Below are 18,413 nucleotides of genomic sequence, written 5' to 3'. Positions count from 1 at the left end.
AAGATTATTATTGACAATTGAATCCTATATCTTGCGGAAATAATGGGATTTATTTCTCTGCTATTTATCAACGATGGTTTTTTTGTATAGCGCTGATTGATATCAAGACAGATTTAACACTCATCCAACTTGACCACCAACTTTTTCTTGTCCCTTGGGAATATTAGCTGTCCACCAAGGCCAGAAAATTGGATTCTGTTTTCGTCATTTATGTTTTGGTCAATAATTCAAAGTTCATGGAAACGTTGTCAAAGAATAATAAATGGCCAACCTTTTGGGGTTCAAAGTATATTCTAATAGATGAAAGGTACACATAATACAAAAATAAATAAATCAATAAATCGATCATACGGTAACGTATTCATACATGCATCTTTAAATCATATCACCTGATGCGCATCTAAAAAGTGTCATGGCATTTCGTTTGCAATTAAACGATGTCTGAGAGATGCATTATTCCAATATCAATTTCAAATGTACAAACAGTTAAGATTGTTTATCCTTGGATTCCAAAAAGTCAAACTTGGCGACACACACCTCTTTGTTTTTTGTGCCCTTGGCTTCCACTACCAGTTCCGTTCCGCCAAAAGTCATTCCGACCTCAATTTCTCGGTCACTGTTGGATTTCTGCAGTTCAATTGTGAGTTTTCCCAAGTAAGAGCACGAGGAGTCGGTCGTGAATTCGGGTTGTTCTTCTGATGAAATATAGATCGGAATATCAATCGTTTCATCGTCTTTGTGTAACGCCCTGTATCGTTTGGGTGGGAGTGGGGTCCCCACTTCTACGGTTTTATTGACCCCGATGTGGACACTGAAGATTTCTTTACATTTTTCAACATTTCCAACTTTAAACATTTTGTCTGGCGGATCTCCTGGTTTGAAATTTCTGTTGGTTTGAACACCATAGGTCCATTTTGTATTTCTGGAAATAATCATTTTCGGATTGTGGCCAAACAATACGGCGCCTTTAACAATGGCCAAACCTGCATCCGGGGGAATGACCACTCTCTTGTTTGGAAATCTTTTTTTGATTGCTTCCTGAATTATTACGCACTCAGAGAAACCCCCAACCATCAAAATTTTGTCCACATCTTTACAAAACGGATGGGCAAAAAGACTCTCTACATGTTCAACGATGCTTTCGCGGCAATGTTGGAACATTTCACTAATCATTTCCCCGTACATGATCAATTTGTCACCATCCAACTTTAGTTTACCTGTATGTCGAGTTTGTAATATCAACGAGCTCAAGTCTTCCTCGGATTCGGTTTCAAAAAGTTCGACCAGAGATACTGGGATTCGAAAGGTTTCTTTGCTGCTGGTATTAACAGCCCGCTTTTTAGTCTCGAAGCTTTGTACCAGTTCCAAATAATCCTTGGGATATTTTTCTTTGAACTGTTGAAAGACTGGAGCCCCCACGATGCTAATGATCAGTTGAAGGAAGGCCTCGTCGATTTTGGTCCCTCCCCAGGCCCCTCCGCTGGCCTTGTGGAGTTCCTTAAGGGTGTGGTCAGGCAGGACTTCCTGTACGGTGACGTCAACGGTTCCCCCTTAAATTGTAAAAATATCATTTAACCTTGACAAGAGTCATCTTCAAAGAACGCTTAACATCTTGTTAGGGTTTGGTAAACTTGTAAATAAAATTGATATGTGTTTAGACTTCTTATAATGCAAAATAAATATGTAGATTGTTAATTATGTTATTTGTGTACTGATGTTTGATTTCAATATTTTTCACAAAAATTTGTACTTTTTCACATTAAAACACACATAAAAAGATTGGACTTATGAAAAAAAACCCCAGAAGAGTTTGAGTAATGGGTACTTGTCTATTGTCTTACAACACTTTCTGTTTTATATTGTAATACATGCGAATCACCTCCTAAGTCGAGCACCATATAGCGAGTTCCTGGTTTAAGCATGGACAGATTAGTTCCGCTTTCTGTTGTCTGTTTCTCAAGAGGCAGTATCTTACAGAACAAAGCAGCCGCCTCGGGCTCAAGGGCAAGGCTGAGGTTGGTGCTTTTTATTCCTGCCTGTCAAATTATGAACAATTTTATTCTAGGATATTAATTTACATGTGCACTTTGCTCAGCAAAGATGCCATCTGAAATTTACGGCGAAATTCATATCACAAACAAATCAATTTAATTTTAATATTTCTTATTTCTTTAGCAGGGTATGCTTTTTATTATGATATTGAACATCAACATATATATGTAACATTGCAATATAGCTCTAAGTGAAAGTGGACCAACTGATGTTATTCAGCAGCACTTTTTGTTACATCTTGCTGATTTTCTTTGTGCATGCATGTGTAAGCATTTATCTATTAATTTTTAACTTGTTTTATTTCCATTAGTTTTTTATACACTAGTGTGTGTGTGTGTGTTTATATATATATATATATATATATATATATATACAAAGCACAGTATAACAATATATATGTACAACAATACAACAATATATATGTACAACAATATATATATATATATATATATATATATATATATATATATATATATATATATATATATATATATATATATATATATTTGTTATACTTTCATGTTAAATACTGAAATCTGAGTTAGCAACGCACTTGGCAACGGGTAACATTAAAAAATGTTACATGCGCGAAAATTATGCGTGTACGGTTCGCTGTAGAATTCACGTTATTCCTATATAAAAGCAGTAAAATTTTCTTAAAAATTTTAAAAAAGACATTCAGTATAACAAAATAAATAGTGCCTGTTTGGGAGGATAACAGTTGAAATTGACACCCCTCGAAAACCATTGTCAACCTCCGCTTCGCGTCGGTTGACAATGGTTTTCTCGGGGTGTCAATTTCAACTATTACCCTCCCAAACAGGCACTATTTATATATATATATATATAGATGCTTTGAGCAAAATTGAGTATATATAATTAATATGACTCCGTCTCTTATAAATGGATCATTACGTTACTAATTAAACTGAAAAGTGAGCCAATAATTTACATGTAAGTTGTACTTAACCGTTCTGTGTATTTATATGTAATCATAATTGTATCGCATGGCCCATGAGGCCCAAATTTGGAAATAAATTTTATTCTGTTATGTTCATATCACACTACAGACCTACACTATTAGTAAAATTTACCTTTTTCGCAGCCTCTCTCATGAACTGTTTAGCCCTATCATTCCATATCGCGGGAATAGTCAGTACCCAGTGGATATATTCATCACCTTCTCCTCCAATTAAGTTGGCCACACTTTTCTTTTTCAGGTGGTTTAAAAGATGGTTTTTCAGATATCGTATGGAATGGACAAACACATCTAGGGCAGGGAGTTCCTTCCCCTTCTCTCGACTCTCATCGCGGACTTTTGTGTCGCGTGTTAGCTCCTTCAAAAATAATGCCACACATTCTAAAATTGTTATACTTTCATGCTAAATACTGAAATCTGATTGGTTTAGACGCAGTTCATAATCTGTTCTATTACCCTCAGCGTTAGCAACGCACTTAGCAACGGGTAACATTACGAATTGTTACATGCGCGAAAATCATGCGCGTACGGTTCGCCTTAGAATTCACGTTATTCCTATCTAAAAGCAGTGATGTTTTCTTTAAAATTAAGACATTCAGTATAACAAAATAAATACTGCCTGTTTGTGAGGATAACATTTGAAATGGACACCCCTCAACGCTTCGCGTCGGTTGGCAATGGTTTTCTCGGGGTGTCAATTTCAACTGTTACCATCCCAAACAGGCACTATTTATATAATGTAGTTTATAAGGGAATATAAATCTTGGCGCAGGATAACTATAAGTAGAAAAGCGATTTCTTTTTCTTTTTGGTGGTTTAGTGCATGTAGATACTAATTGTACAAAATGAATTAATATAGAAAAGGCTAATGGGATATTAAGAGGGCTGGATGGCCGTAGCTATTTTTGGACTATACTTTCCTTTAGAAGGAGAGGTTTGTATATAAAGATATAGGATAATAGTCAAATTTTAAAGCTTTAAAAATATCTGGACTTTTAAAATCAAATCTAAATGTTAAGGTAGATCTGATGGTTAATTTATTGACCATCTAGCCTCCTAGAAAAAATAAATAGGCCACAAAAAAAAATTTCCATACCATGTTATTATGCAGAAGCATCTTGAACCTGCGGAAGTAGTACCACGAGTGATGCTCATCCTTGTCGACAAGACTTGAATAGTGCTCCTCGGCCTCGAATCCAAACGAGTGAAATGTTTGGTCAGGACGCAGCAGAAGACAAGTCGGGGTTTTCTGGGAGAATAGACTCTTGCTTCCGGTCGTCCACGTCGTGTTAGCAGTAATTTTAGAAGGGTCATCTGTGTAATCAGCCTTGAAGGAAAAGGCATAGCCAGAGTATGTTGTACCAAAGTCTAGGGCAGCCACCAGCACCTTGAACCTCTCGTCTGACGATGCAGCCATCATGAAAACTTTATTTTGCCTGTTACAAACATCCCACCTAGTAGATATCCAAGAAATACAAGTTTATCTTGAAGAAATTTTACAAAATTTCCTAAGAAGCTTAATACAATCTATATAAAACTACCATACAACTCAAGTAATCTTGAACTTTCTTAGAAGATTGCTTAGATACATTGTAGACAAAATTCCTGTTGCTTAATCCATTTTTCCCATTTTCCTAACAATGTGTTGGGTCATTCTGACACGCGGTGTTCTTCTAATATTCTTCTAAAGAACTTTTGAAAATAAATTTACGTGTTTAATCCTATGCTGAACTTTGGCCCTCTATTTTTTTGTAGAGGATGAAATAGTGAACACCGACAACTAAAGACAATGGGAAACTTGATCAGAAGTTTTTAAGGTCATCCGGCATGATGCTATGTTAAATTCTTTGAGTCGGTTCATTTTAGATATACTAATATAGTATTTCTTCTTTAAATTGTGCGAAATAATGAAAATAATTATGTGGTTATTAAAACAACAGGATGTCAAAGGGAAAACAAGTGTGTCATATTTTGAGTTTTATATTTACTTGGTGGGTGTGAATACAAATTGCACAATATAATATTTTACATTAACATCGATTTCAAAATCACAATCATGATACATATATTTGCTTTTATCTTGCAGCGTAGTCAGTGTGTTTGTGTGTGTGTTGGGGGGGGGGGGGGGGCGTTTTAACAAGAACTTGGACTTTTCTGCTGTGGGATGTTATAATTGTCTGTGGTTCGCTCATCAAAACAAGTTGTCAGATATTGACCTTATTTCTTCCAATTCGCTAAGAGAAGCTCTCAATATTCATAGACTGTTCAAATAGGAACTTTTTGGCCAAGATATTGTAAGAGGGCAAAGTATATTTAACATCGGGTTCGAGATTCACATTTACATTTTTTATAAAAGTCAAGATTTGGAAATGAAAAAGTATTTTTGTTTAAATCCTGTCCATGACGCCATTTGTAACACATAAGAATAATTAAACGTTCCTTGTGTTGTTTTACAGTTCTTTTATTCTTAAGTTGATTGTTCAATATTGTTCAATTATAGCACTTATTAGTCTTAATAATGCCATTGTTGAACAGCTATAAACTGACGAATAAGCTTATGTTTCTTTGTTTAACGTTTACCCCACAGTATAGTACTATAAACAATCTGGGGGTAAACTTTATCCAAAACAAGCGCATACATGTGTTATATAAATGTGATTTTTACTTGTTCATAAACTTGAAAACTTACATTAGGAGAATAAGAGCTTCTGGTGGTAGCCATGATCGATTCACAGCAATCTTGGCTACTTTCGTTTTGACGCATGTTTACAAATGGCTTCCCGGGTAGTGACATGCGAGTAATCTATTTAACCATTTTTCTTCTTTGAAACTCTAACATAAGTAAGTAAATGGATTTTTTTATCTTTTACAATATAAGTAACCTTTTCTTGTAGGCCTAGAAAACCGCTTTCATTAACGACGTATAAGCGTAACTATACAGACCAAAACAGAAGTGCATGCATGTTCATTTTTATTGTTTACAATAGTTTAGTAATGCATATCAAATGGTCAACCGAAATTTGAGTGTCAGTCATAGAGTTATAAGCCAGATACAGAGCTCACAATTGTTTGTTATTGTTTCTTGTTTTTGTTTAAATGTTGGATCAACATACCTAAAAAGTTATTTTAAGTCTAAAACCTGGAAATTTTTTGTCAACATGCAAACTGTAAACAAAAATATTACCTAGTAAGCTTTGTGTACATAACAAAGAATTGTGTGCTCTGTATCGCTCATATAACTCGACGACTGACAATAAAATCTTGATCATTGTGATCATTAAAAACAGAAAGATTTTGACACATTACTATGAAATCATCCAGTTACAGAAGGTTCTTAATATTCTAAACATAAAAATATCTGGAGACCACGTCTCCCCCCCCCTTTCGTGATTTCATACAAAAAGGCCATCGCAAGGTTATTTCATAATTTGTTATTTTATATAGTTCAATATAAAAGTTACTGTTTTAGTGATTGTGTTCTGTGAACACGCATAAAATGTAATATTGCATGTGTACATGTTAACAACTCAATAACGACTATGCGCCAACTAAGTAATGAGAGGGGTTCCAAAATCTGTTTTAGAATCAAAAGCCAAAATAAACTCATCTGCATGCGCGGATCCAGAAAATTTTTCAAGGGGGGGGGGGGGGTCCGACGGTTATTTGAGTTTGCGGGGGGTCCGAAGCATATTTTTGGTAATTTCATAATGTAATTTAAAGAAATTTGAATTTAACACGGGGCGGACCCCCTAACCCCCTCTAGATCCGCTCATGGACTGATTTGATTGGTATTTGACGAGTACAGTTCTTAGTATCATTCCGCTAATAAAGGCATTGTAGTACATTTTCTTTATTGGTCAACAGCTATACAGCTCATAGGTAGGAAGTCCCTATGCATACACTAAATACAGCCCTATATGGTTGGCGGTTTACAGTTTCGATTCTTATCTACTGTCTACCACAAAAAACTGACAGTCAGTAATTGTATTCTTTGTTTACATATCACTTGTACCTCGGTTGACAGTAGAACGTGAAAGGGAAAGTGCCAAGTGTCAAACGTGGACCTGGCCTCCAGTCGACAGTATACAATTATTTTATGCTTGACCAGTCAATAGACTAGAATATTTTTCCCCGAGGTGCAGGGAACAGCTCAATATGATCTATTGCCCGAGGCCAACGGCCGAGGGCAATAGATCATACTGAGCTGTTCCCTGCACCAAGGGAAAAAATTCTGGTCTATTGACTGGTCAAGCATTAAATAATTGTTTTATTACCTAATTCCTTTATTAGTTTTCGGGGTTTACAATTTGCATATTGCAGATGGTTTTCGTGCCATTATGCAATATACTAAGTTGTTTTTTTCATCTTTTACATGCACAAAACCTGTTGCATGCATTTCAACATCTCAATTTAATATTAGTTTACACAAAGAAGGGGGAGTCTTCAACCAATTAGATTTTAGATAGTCTTTAACCTTAAATAAAGCTTTAAAACTGTTGATTATTTGATACTCCATTTTGAAAACATTGAATTTGGTTTCACCAAGTACTAACAGCGTCTATGTAAAGGAATATACATTCCCTGAGAACTATCGAAAGGATTAACATGTTATGAAAAGTGTCAACTGTCCAACATGGACCTGTTCCCCGGTCGACAGTAGATTATGTTACGGAAAAGATTTAAGTGTCAACTGTCAAATGTGGACCTGTCCCACAGTCGACAGTAGAACATGCTAGGCGTTTATCGTTTTATCGTATGTACTGCTGATTACAATAATATATATTAAAGAATTTTAATTTTTTGTTGTTACAGAATGGCTTCAAAAGTGTCTCAAATTCAGAAAGCATTGGATTTAGCTAAGAGAAGTAAATGTAATCTAGTTATACAAACATCTGCAGAAAAGGAGTATGCCGAGCTAAAAGGAACAACAGACTATTTAAAAGTTAACAACAATGATAAAGTAAATAATTGAAAATTCAAATAATGGAATATGTGTGATTTTCCTAACGCATATAAACTGTATAATTATGACATTGCATTAATGTTAGATTAATGTACTGTAATCAAAGTGCGATTAATCAAGTAACTTAAAGGTTTAAAAAAAATACTTTTACATTGATTTCAATGTAAAATAACAAGATGAAGAAAATGAAGATGCGTTGAAACATAATTATACAAATTATAACAATTTATTTTCCAGTTTATGCTCTTTAAAAGTCAAACAAGTGCTATTACAAAAACTTCATTCAAACCGAATATGGTAGAAGACTCTTCTATACATCTATACATCATTTTACAACAATTTGGTGAAGGATTTGGAAAAGGGAATGTATGGAGCAGTTATTCGTTGATGTTGAAGTGTAATGAGTTCATAAATAAGGGTCAAATGGACAACGGCGCTAGAAAAATTCAGGTAAGAAAAATCGCTCCGTAGTCACCAACAAATTGTTGAATTTACTGAGAATTGATAAAATATATATGTCTATTCAAATCAAAGCTAAATATGTGTTAATAAAATGTTCGTAAACAATCGTATTTTCAAATATCGTCCCAGAATACTCCCAAATTAAATGGTGATCGAGTTCTTTCACCGCGGCAACCTGACATAAGTACAATTCATCAGAATCATCCAAAATCTAGTGACTGGAAACATATGCAGGAAAGTTACGAGGAGAAGATTCAAAGTTACGAGGAGAAGATCCAAAAACTTAATAAAAAAATTAATAACCTGGGGTCAGAAACAGCTAATCAAAGAAATCAACTAGAGGAGAAGGAAAAGAGAATAGAAGAATTAACGACAAGGTATAGATCTATGTTGTAATTAAGCAGCAATACTTGACTAGCGGTTTATATTTACTGGTACATCCATTGAGTTTTTTCTCAAATATTTCTTTTAAGAATCTTATAAACAATGAATAGATCTTATCACGATCTGACTATATACTTTTCATTCATTCGTCCGTTAGTAATATGCGAGACGCGTTTACTTTTTACAATTGCTTTAAATGCATTATTCAGCTTACTAAATCGCATCCTTTATTCAAATTAAATACACATGATTAATTAAATTATTTCATCGTTCCTTAAATTGATGTCTTGTTTTAAACTTTTGGCATTAATTCGTAAATTAGTTCACGATTGATCGAATTTTAGGCTACATTTATTAATGGCGATCTCTGCTGGCTTCAATATTTTATGAATTTCACTGTTTTACAGCATATGGTACAAATGACTTTTGAATATTCTTGTTCGGTTTTGGTACAATAAAATGATTTTTAAAACTGGTTTTATTATAATGTGAAATATTTATAAACACGTAAAATATGTAAATGCATCCATCTCCTTTATTTTTTGTAATAGGCTGAGTCGGATTGCAAGTCAACAGTTAATACAAGGAAATCCAAACATCACCGATTTGAGCGACGGAAACAGGCCAACAAAGTTAGGAGAGAGGTTTTCTCAGGTCTATGATGACCAGTGGTCTGAAGCGTTTGAAGCCCTGAAGGCGAAAGGAAAACAGGAGAAAGAAACTGTCACAGAATTGTCACACATAGTTCAGGTAACTGTTTAATTTTATATATGCAATGTATGCATACATGTAATCATATTGCTATAACATGTACAAACGGTTATTTGAGCAATCCTTTTTTCGGTTTTCTAGATCTATTCTCTCCTCTCGAGAACACTAGTTATAGCCTGAACCTTTTCCGGGGGGGGGGGGGGGGGTGTAGAACATACACCCATTTTATCTCCTTCCTCTTCCACTTTAGTTTTCGGAATGACTCCGTTAGATTTTGCATTTTGACTAATGAAAACAGTTGTAATTCCATCTTGTTGTTTTCTCATCAATCGCATTAAAAGGAGAACGACCAGCTGAGCTAAATTTTTATTCCATATACATCTAATTACCTAAATAAAATAAAATATACAAATGGTTTTGGAAATGTAAACATTCATTGCTTTTTCCTGCAGAATTTACTTTCCAACAATTAAAATAATTGTAACTCAGCAATGATTATCATGTTATTAGTAGGGTCAGGGCGCATATAATATTAAGTTGTTGAGCTCTTTGAACGTCAAAAGAAAGTGGAGTTGCAACAATCAAAAGATCTCTTAGCAGGAAGGCTATTGTATGGCGGATGTGATAATCGATCTGACATTCAGTCAATTGTTCATACTATAGAGGAAAATAATTGTTCTCAGTTAACCAAGTTTTGTTTTCTTAATGTTGCACTATAATCTAAAATTTGAAAGATTGGTGTGACAATACAGTGTATGTAATATGACGTGAGACTGATGCTTTTAAGCGATGTTTCGACAGCAGAAAATTGTATTATATTTGTTTACCTTTTAGAGTATTTACGGGTTTATGCAGAAGAGTGTTGGAGAACTGATGCAAAAACTAGCAAGTGAAACATCTAAAGTGATTATGTGTCCATTTCAGGTATATATCATGCATACATGTATGTCAAATTTCAACACCCAGTTTAAGGTTAGACCCATTGGAATACTCTTTATGCAATAGTAATACCCTTCATCTAATTACATAAAGTCGACGTCGTTGCAGCCAGCCTCTCATCGGGAAGTACCACTCAATGGAACAGAAGGAATCATTAGAGATTTAGTCAAAACACAGGGGCATCACGCATTAAAATCAGTCCAAAAAGTATGTTCATTAGCATTTCAACATTCAGAATAATATGTTTTACGGTGCTACCGATCTGGCGAGCGCAGCAAGAATTACACATACCTTGCATCATTGTCAACTTATAGTTTTATTTAGGTATCAACGAACGTCAAAGAATTTTTGAGAGAGTATTGCTCTACAATAAGTATGCCAAAGGTACTAATTTTAATGGTTATGATACATAGAGCGCAACCCTCTACCCAGAGAGAGAGAGAGAGAGAGAGAGAGAGAGAGAGAGAGAGAGAGAGAGAGAGACCTGTTTGTAGGTGTGTATTTCCCACATTTAAATATGTGTTTATTTTTTCATTTCATTCCTTTTTATTTAGTTTAAAATGTCCTATTGTTTATTTCCTCCCTACTCATATACTTACCTGCCTACTGTGCATGCATGCACAATTAGCGTAAAATGGATCGATATGACAGTAAAGTATGGCTCTTGCTAGTATATATTTATAAAATCTCTATATTAAAAAAGGATTAAAAACAAATCATCTGTCAATGAGGCAGGTATCGCAGTCTATACTGAAATAGCCAGTACACTCATTACAGATGTTTGATCCACCTCTAAATTTATCGCGGGAAATATAGCGCGAGTGCACTGTGACGTCATCCATGACTTTGTTCGTCTTTGTTTACGTTTCTCGAATCAATATACGAAGGTATGGAAGCATGTAACAAATCTTTTGAGTCTCGCCAAAGCATATGCGATACTCAAAACGTGTCTTCAAACTTAAAGTCACCGTAAATTACGAGTTAAAAGTCGGCCATTTTTGCCATAGCACCACGGGTGAAAACATTAGAGAGCATTATGGGACGTAGACAAAAAAATTTGTTTGATGAACTGTAGGTTTAGCTCGTTCTTTTTCCCGCGCACACTGGTTCTTAGAGCTCGCTTCGCTCGCTGGCGTGCTGCGCTCGCTATAACGTCCTCTGTACGTCTTGTACACTTGAATATAAAAAAAATGCTTTCGTTTTTCAGGAATTAGGTCTTACCAAACGCGGAGGAGATAAAAGAATAGACAAATATATTGAGATTTTGTCTGAACTTATCTGGTATATGGTCATACAAGATCCTCCAATGGTTCTTAAGTTCATCAAGAATGGTGAGAAAATGGATAAAGAAGGTCCCTTCAAACCCTACAGCAAGACGGGTAGTGTGGCTGAAGTGTGTGTGTGGCCCGCACTGCTCCTACACGAGGGAGGGCCATTGATTGCTAAAGGATTTGCTCTTCCTCAGTAAGACATTCGGTTACTTGTTTGTCTTGTCCAAAAACGGACGTGTGCTTGTGAGTGTGAATGTGGTGAACAGGGGGTGAGCATGGTTTTTATTGCAAGAAAAAGAATCGTAATTCACATAGCAACATGTGCTTGTCATAATGCAAAAGAAAACAAGCATTGGTTTGTACATGTTGCATCTTGATTTACCAAAAGAATTGAAATTCTTTTAAAATTATTATTTGTATATTTTATTGTATGGCAATCTTTTTTTGTATATCAATCTTTACTCACCATCTTAATACTTGATATTGAAGAATTCTCAAAAGGCGGTACTTTTGTACAGTCAGAATAATCTCCCGTCTATAAAAGCAGACTTCTGTGTTTGACAATATTTGTATTTTATCTAGCATTGTATAAGACAAAGATACTGTTGTTGTATTGCGTTTTGTGCATTGCACACATTTCCCATCTTCACAAACACTTTGCTGTCTCTGAGTATTTTTCCAGGAGAAATTCGAAAAACCATTTGGAATAAAATAAATGTTTCATTTGTGTAAAATGGCCTTAGGAATCAATTGGCTCCTAACAATCATGCTTGTGGATGATCGATTTGTCTGATGAAGAATTTACAGTAGAATTTAAACAAACTTTGACTGTTTTTCACTCGCCTTGGGATTATAAGAAAATGTATTTTGCAAATCATAATATTGATTTCACAGATATATATAGCCTGGTCTGGGACTTATGTTACTAGTAATCACACTCACTGTGAAATTAAGAAAATTAATAATCATACATGAAGATAAAAAGGAATTAATCAATGTTCGTTGAACAGTTGTGAATGATTTCCGACGTTTTAATACAGTTATCGTCATTATTAAATCCATCTAAGCTTTGTTGTTGTTGTTGTCCTCTGTTGTTGTCTTAAGGATGTATATCAGATTTACAATTACATGTATGTACAATGCAATACTTCAATGAAGACTTCATTAATAGAATCTGGAGCTATTTGTATTATCACCAATCATCATGTTTTAGATACTGTTGTGATTTGAGCAACTATTGTGCACTAGATGTATCTAATACACCAAAGATTAAAGTAGTTATGTTTTTTTATTTCAATTTTGTTAATGTAGTGGATAATCAACATACATTCGTGATTTTCTAGGGCTCTGGAGCCATGTTAATATCACTGTCCTCTCAGTCACAGACTTCACTTACATGTACAGTTTCATTTAGTTAAAATGTCACACATAGTAGATTACCGATATCTGAACGTAAAGTGTATCTTGAACTGATGAAGTATACCTACATGTACTACTGACGTACGACCTTATGTGATAAATAAAGTGCAGACTAGCTGATAGTGTTTAGATAGAAGAGATTAAGTATCAACAAACAAGAGAATTGTAGAAAATCAAGATGGATGCCCATGGACAGGTAGAGTTATTGTGATAAATTATTTCTATATATTTCTCCTTTTACGAGTTTGATAAGCAAAAACCCTAGTTGTCATCGGAGATACTCTTGTTGTTAACGTGTTATACAAATTCCATAAAATTACATTGTAAAATGTGCTATAGACATGGAATTTATATATTTGACACTGATAAAATTTTTACATCTTTGTCTTCTTTGTGATTAAAGTTTAGAAAACTTCACGATCAAACATTATGAAGTGAAGTGTATTGAAGCGTTTTTAATAATTATTGTTCCCACTATAGCAGAGTATGAGAACATAATGTATATGAAGTTATTGAAAAAAATAAATTTATACATATTTGCGGATGATCCACATGCACAAATGTGATTAAATTGGCAGCATTGTAAGTTTGTGACAATAAAGAAAAGGAATGATATGTGCAACTAAAGCATTTTGTTGAAAGTTTGGTCTCTTTAGGAATTAAATTTTGTTTTCCTCAAAGAAAAAACTTTTAAGTATAGCAGACGTTTTCAAAGCCTTTGGAAAGAAAGTGGATGGAAACCATTACCAAAAAGCCCACAAGCAATACAGAACGTTAAGCGATCATGCTCGGTATTTGGCAAAGAGTGATAAGCAAACGGTAAAAAGCACCATAGCATTACAGTGATTAAACATATTGTCAATAGTTGCATGCAGTTTTAACTTTTTCCAATGCCAGATAAATATTTAAAATATATTGGGTTTTTAAAAAAATAATTGTATTAATGTTACTTGTACCAGCACGACGCCCTTATGTCATACTATGAGGAAAATGAACAAATTTACCCAGCATGCCTCAGTGACGATCAGAAACAAATATGTCTTCCTTTGTACGACTTCCTGTGTAGCGCCGGAACCGTGTTTGACCTGACAAACGTCTGGCCGACATATGTGTTCTTGGTGGAAGTCTATAACAGACAACGGACAATTCTTCGGAAAAATGTAGGTCACGCACCTTTTAACATGTGAAATTAAAAAAAAAAATCATGTTTTATAGTACTGTTATGCAAACCTTACTATACTCTGTCCCGAGTTTTTGCTTCCACCACTTTTCACGTGATATTTCGATAATAATAAATACCTTTGTGCTCAAACTACGTTCATCCACTAATATGAAAAATGTCCAGATTATCTGTTTTGAAACGCCCCCTCTTCAATACACATCCCAAAATAGAAAGTCTACGGGGATTTTGCATTGCATCAGCCATTAATAAACCCGGATGGTATCGTTGAAAAATTGCGCGAAGTGTCCCAAGTGCTTCCGAATGGAGAAAAGATGTAAACATTTCCCATTATAAATCTCCATAAGAAAATTGTTTTTGTTCCTGTAAACTTTTATGAGTGAAAAGGGTCAATGTGTCAATGAAGATATCTTGGATATTTTCCATTTCATCGATTTTAACTGTGCTCCTTTCACATGTATGTGAATTTTTATTAAAAATCATCAAAAAGTGATGGAAGCAATTACTTGGGACAGACTACAGACTGCAAAGTGAAAAAAAAATCATTTTTTTATTTTGGAGTACTGTTATGCAAACTTTACTAAGCAGACTGTTTCTTAATTGCTTAAGGATCCGCACTTGAACAAGTCAGGAGATTACATATCTAACATTTTACAATGCATGAAAACTGGAATGGAAGAAGAAATCTTGAAAACGGCCAATACTGAGTATCTAAACCTGCTTGGGGACGAGAGGCAGATGAAACGGAATCCAGATCTGGTACAAAGATAAGCTGATAATACAAGAACAACCATTGTCGGAAACTCAGGGCCAGTGTAGTTTACGTATTAGCGATTGTGGACCAACTGGGCTATTTTAATTTTTTTCTTGAATTATGATTTTTTTTATTCAACCAATAAGAAAGTAAAATTCTATAGTTATTTTGAATATATGAAAATTGAAAATCAAGCAATAAACTATAGTAAATGCACATGTTTAATAAAATGGATGCGTACATGTAAGAATAAACTCAAACACGATTGGTGAAATTTCTTTTTAAGTTTAATCGAAGAAATTGGACATGATTTATTCTTAAAGTGAGTTTGTCTACGTTCAATAGGCGTATGCAAGGATGGCTGTTTGTTACCGACGATCAAATACAACAAAAATGTTAAAGAATTGGACAGACCATACGATGACTTCGGCATATTTATTACAAATTCACCACTGAGTATGTTTATAGGCAAGAGAGAAAGAGCTGTGGGTTTTGAATGGCGACGTTGCAGCCCAGAAATTCCTTGATAACATTGAATATATGGACAGAGCTTTGTATCGTACAATAAAAGAAGCAGTGCTGAGAAACGTCGAAGGAAGCCAAATCGCTTGGTGCCAGTATGGTTCGCTCTTACATTCATCTGAACTACTAAAACGGGATGAACAACAAATGGTGACATGTCATTAATTCTCTTCATTTTTCCGATTTCAGTTTTGTTTTTAATTTTATTGACAATGAACTGGACACCACGACCTTTTTTTATATAAAAAAAATATATAATTTCTCTCATTCCTTAATAGGCTAGACGAAGTGAAAAAGGTATCACTGACTTACAAGAACAATGCGAAGAATTAGAGCGACAGAACGAAATAAAGTCGCGTGAAATTGAAGAACTTTCAAAAAGGTAATTTTTCTTTAATGTTAAACTAAGCTTTGTTTTTAATAAAATATACAAGCACTGTATATATCTATTATGTTCCTTGTACATATATATATCTAATATGTTCCTGGAACGATCGAGGGGTACTATGATGGTTGGTATATATAAAGTAGTTGTTAAAAGAATGGGTATCGAGTATTGTCTTTCACTTGCAATTTTATTTTGATGTTTCAAGGCTATGTGAAGTGGACAAACTCAAAGTGACAGAAAACTCAAGCAATGCAGATGTCAACGATTCGGATGAGGTGAATGATATTGGGAAGAAGTTTTCTGATGTGTATAACAACGAGTGGGCCAAGCTTTTTGACAGTTTGAAATCTGAGATAGAGGACGAGACAGCGAGGATAGAAAAGCTCTGTGGTTGTCTTCTGGTAAGCATTTGTTTTGCTGCAGCGTGATGTTTTTATATTGCATTATATTTGTTTGTCGTGAATTATTTTTCATTGTATTTTATATAATGTCATTTTTTATTAGTTAATATTTCACCTAGATTTTAAGAAAATTAATAAAGTTCTTATAATACTTTGGTTCATAAGTGAACGTTTCTATATTTACTAAGACTAGTGTTTTAACATTCATTTTTCAATTTTATGTCCAATTTGATAGATGGCATTCAAATTTTGCAAGGAAGAGAGTGAGAAACAGATGAATAATCTACAGGTCGCGACAACAAATGTTTTATCATTCAGATCAACTCAGAATGAAGAAAACGAAGTTTGTCAATACTTTATTAATTTCAAAGTTATCAGATAAAAGTATTTATTGTTACTCCCTGAAGCATAGAATTCAATCGAAAGCATTTGTTATTTCGTTAACATGGAATGATGTTCTCTGAAAGTAAAATCGCATCCACAGTTAAACCAGACAAAATTACTGACAACTAGATGATTGATTTTTACATTTCATTAAATCTGTTCTATTTCATGTAGGAAGTGGGGGGCCAAAACAATTCAGTCGCTTTGTCCCAGGAAGCTTGTGTTCACTTACAGAAACTAAGGAAACAGTGTTATTCTCTATCCCTTCCAAAAGTTCGACGGGTAAAGTGATTTTATCTTAGATGATGATGATGATGATGTTGTGTATGTCAATGATGATGATGATGAAATAAGATGTTCTCGTATTTTGTTTAGATGTTTAGGGAGTCGTGCACATCATTGACAACAACCAATGAAGCAATATTGAGGGACTTTGAAGCATACTTGACACGATGTGTCGACACATGCTGGTATATGTGTATTCAGGATCCACCATTGAACATTAAAATTCCAGAGAAAGGAGATACCCTCGACACAAAACAGTTTAATCTGTATAAATCAGAGGGAGATATTGTCGATATTTGTGTGTGGCCAGCACTTCTGTTAGGTGGAGATGACAGTACTGACATTGTATGTAAAGGACAGGTGCTGACAAAACTTAGTTAAACAAATTAAACAGCAAATATTGTTTATTGTGATTGCCTAGCGCCTGTTACCAGTCGATCTTTGAAATCTTGATAATTGTCAAAGTGTTACCATGATCGGTTAAAGTTATAGAGAACGAAATTAATAGTTAATTTTCATAGATCAATAATCTTGAGTTATTGGAAATGGGAAAGAAAATATATACCAATACGATTCTTTTTTTTAATTTAAACAGGTTAAATGTGTCATAAGTCTTAGATATCATTATTGATTTCCCTTTTGAATATTCTCAGATTAAAAATAACAATGAATTAATTATAAATGTTTTATATTTAATTCATTTTATGTTTATTATATGTATCTTGAAATAATGAAATATAGAAATGAGCTACATTAAAAGTTTACGTTTTTATTTAATTAAATATTATATTGCTTTAATGATATAGAGCATATTCCTATATTTTTTGTAAATTGTGTTCAAGGGCAGTAACTCTTAATGTATTTCATGAATAAAAACATAAGCTTTCAATGTAGCTCTTTTGTATATTACATTATTTAAAGATTCATATGATAAACATGAAATATTACTTTGCAACGATCACTTGTTTATGGAACAAGGTTTCACATGCTTAACTGCTGAATATTCTGATTACAGTACTCTCTGTAACTACAAGTATTAAATATGTAACTAACCTTTCACATATTAGAAATAAAATATCATAACTTAGATATCAAGACTATGAATTACTGGGATATTTTATAAAAGACATTCTTTCATAAATAAGATTTATAATATCAAAATACAGAATTAGCCAAATGTAACCGGCAATTGGTCAGAAAGTATCATAAGTATTACATGTAATTAAAGTTCAAGAATACCAAAAATAAAACGCTTGCTATAACTGATTGCTTCCTTATAAATGTTGGACAAATAAATAAATAAGCTAAATTGTCTCTTG

The 18,413-nt window shown here is 34.0% G+C and overlaps 3 protein-coding genes across 4 annotated transcripts; 2 read left to right on the top strand and 1 right to left on the bottom strand.

The window, feature by feature from the left end:
* Nucleotides 1-260: 260 nt before the first annotated feature.
* On the bottom strand, nucleotides 261-5,838 carry LOC128192909 (heat shock 70 kDa protein 12B-like). Its single transcript, XM_052865961.1, has 5 exons — nucleotides 5,721-5,838; nucleotides 4,128-4,485; nucleotides 3,147-3,389; nucleotides 1,880-2,036; nucleotides 261-1,550 (listed from the first exon to the last, which is right to left on the bottom strand). Coding segments are annotated over exons 1-5 (1,824 nt in total). The 5' UTR covers nucleotides 5,723-5,838; the 3' UTR covers nucleotides 261-486.
* LOC128192912 (uncharacterized) lies at nucleotides 5,735-13,038 on the top strand. 2 transcript variants are annotated; one of them, XM_052865966.1, is made up of 8 exons: nucleotides 5,735-5,872; nucleotides 7,844-7,991; nucleotides 8,232-8,444; nucleotides 8,586-8,833; nucleotides 9,392-9,590; nucleotides 10,386-10,475; nucleotides 10,599-10,697; nucleotides 11,698-13,038. In XM_052865966.1, the coding sequence occupies exons 2-8, from the start codon at nucleotides 7,845-7,847 to the stop codon at nucleotides 11,956-11,958; spliced, it is 1,257 nt and encodes a 418-aa protein (XP_052721926.1). In that variant the 5' UTR covers nucleotides 5,735-5,872; nucleotide 7,844; the 3' UTR covers nucleotides 11,959-13,038. The 2 variants fall into 2 exon arrangements, with proteins under 2 accessions (XP_052721926.1, XP_052721925.1); XM_052865965.1 differs by having other exon boundaries at nucleotides 10,584-10,697.
* Nucleotides 13,039-13,185: 147 nt separating this feature from the next.
* LOC128192910 (uncharacterized) lies at nucleotides 13,186-18,344 on the top strand. Its single transcript, XM_052865963.1, has 10 exons — nucleotides 13,186-13,376; nucleotides 13,862-13,999; nucleotides 14,140-14,340; nucleotides 14,970-15,119; nucleotides 15,583-15,786; nucleotides 15,915-16,018; nucleotides 16,230-16,425; nucleotides 16,661-16,768; nucleotides 16,984-17,091; nucleotides 17,185-18,344. The coding sequence occupies exons 1-10, from the start codon at nucleotides 13,359-13,361 to the stop codon at nucleotides 17,473-17,475; spliced, it is 1,518 nt and encodes a 505-aa protein (XP_052721923.1). The 5' UTR covers nucleotides 13,186-13,358; the 3' UTR covers nucleotides 17,476-18,344.
* Nucleotides 18,345-18,413: the final 69 nt, after the last annotated feature.

The sequence above is a fragment of the Crassostrea angulata genome, chromosome 7, assembly GCF_025612915.1.
Source record: "Crassostrea angulata isolate pt1a10 chromosome 7, ASM2561291v2, whole genome shotgun sequence".
NCBI lineage: Eukaryota > Metazoa > Mollusca > Bivalvia > Ostreida > Ostreidae > Magallana > Magallana angulata.
The sequence above is the reverse complement of the archived record's forward strand: the minus strand, read 5'-3'. Positions and strand labels throughout refer to the sequence as shown.

Coding starts and splice junctions, on each gene's coding strand:
- LOC128192909 (XM_052865961.1), bottom strand. Junction 2,037..3,146: donor TGAGAGAGGCTGCGAAAAAG/GTAAATTTTACT, acceptor ATAATTTGACAG/GCAGGAATAAAAAGCACCAA. Junction 1,551..1,879: donor TATGGTGCTCGACTTAGGAG/GTGATTCGCATG, acceptor TTACAATTTAAG/GGGGAACCGTTGACGTCACC.
- LOC128192912 (XM_052865965.1), top strand. CDS start 7,845: ATGGCTTCAAAAGTGTCTCAAATTCAGAAAGCATTGGATTTAGCTAAG. Junction 7,992..8,231: donor AAGTTAACAACAATGATAAA/GTAAATAATTGA, acceptor TTTATTTTCCAG/TTTATGCTCTTTAAAAGTCA. Junction 9,591..10,385: donor AATTGTCACACATAGTTCAG/GTAACTGTTTAA, acceptor TTTACCTTTTAG/AGTATTTACGGGTTTATGCA.
- LOC128192910 (XM_052865963.1), top strand. Junction 15,120..15,582: donor TGAAACGGAATCCAGATCTG/GTACAAAGATAA, acceptor GTATGTTTATAG/GCAAGAGAGAAAGAGCTGTG. Junction 15,787..15,914: donor AACGGGATGAACAACAAATG/GTGACATGTCAT, acceptor ATTCCTTAATAG/GCTAGACGAAGTGAAAAAGG.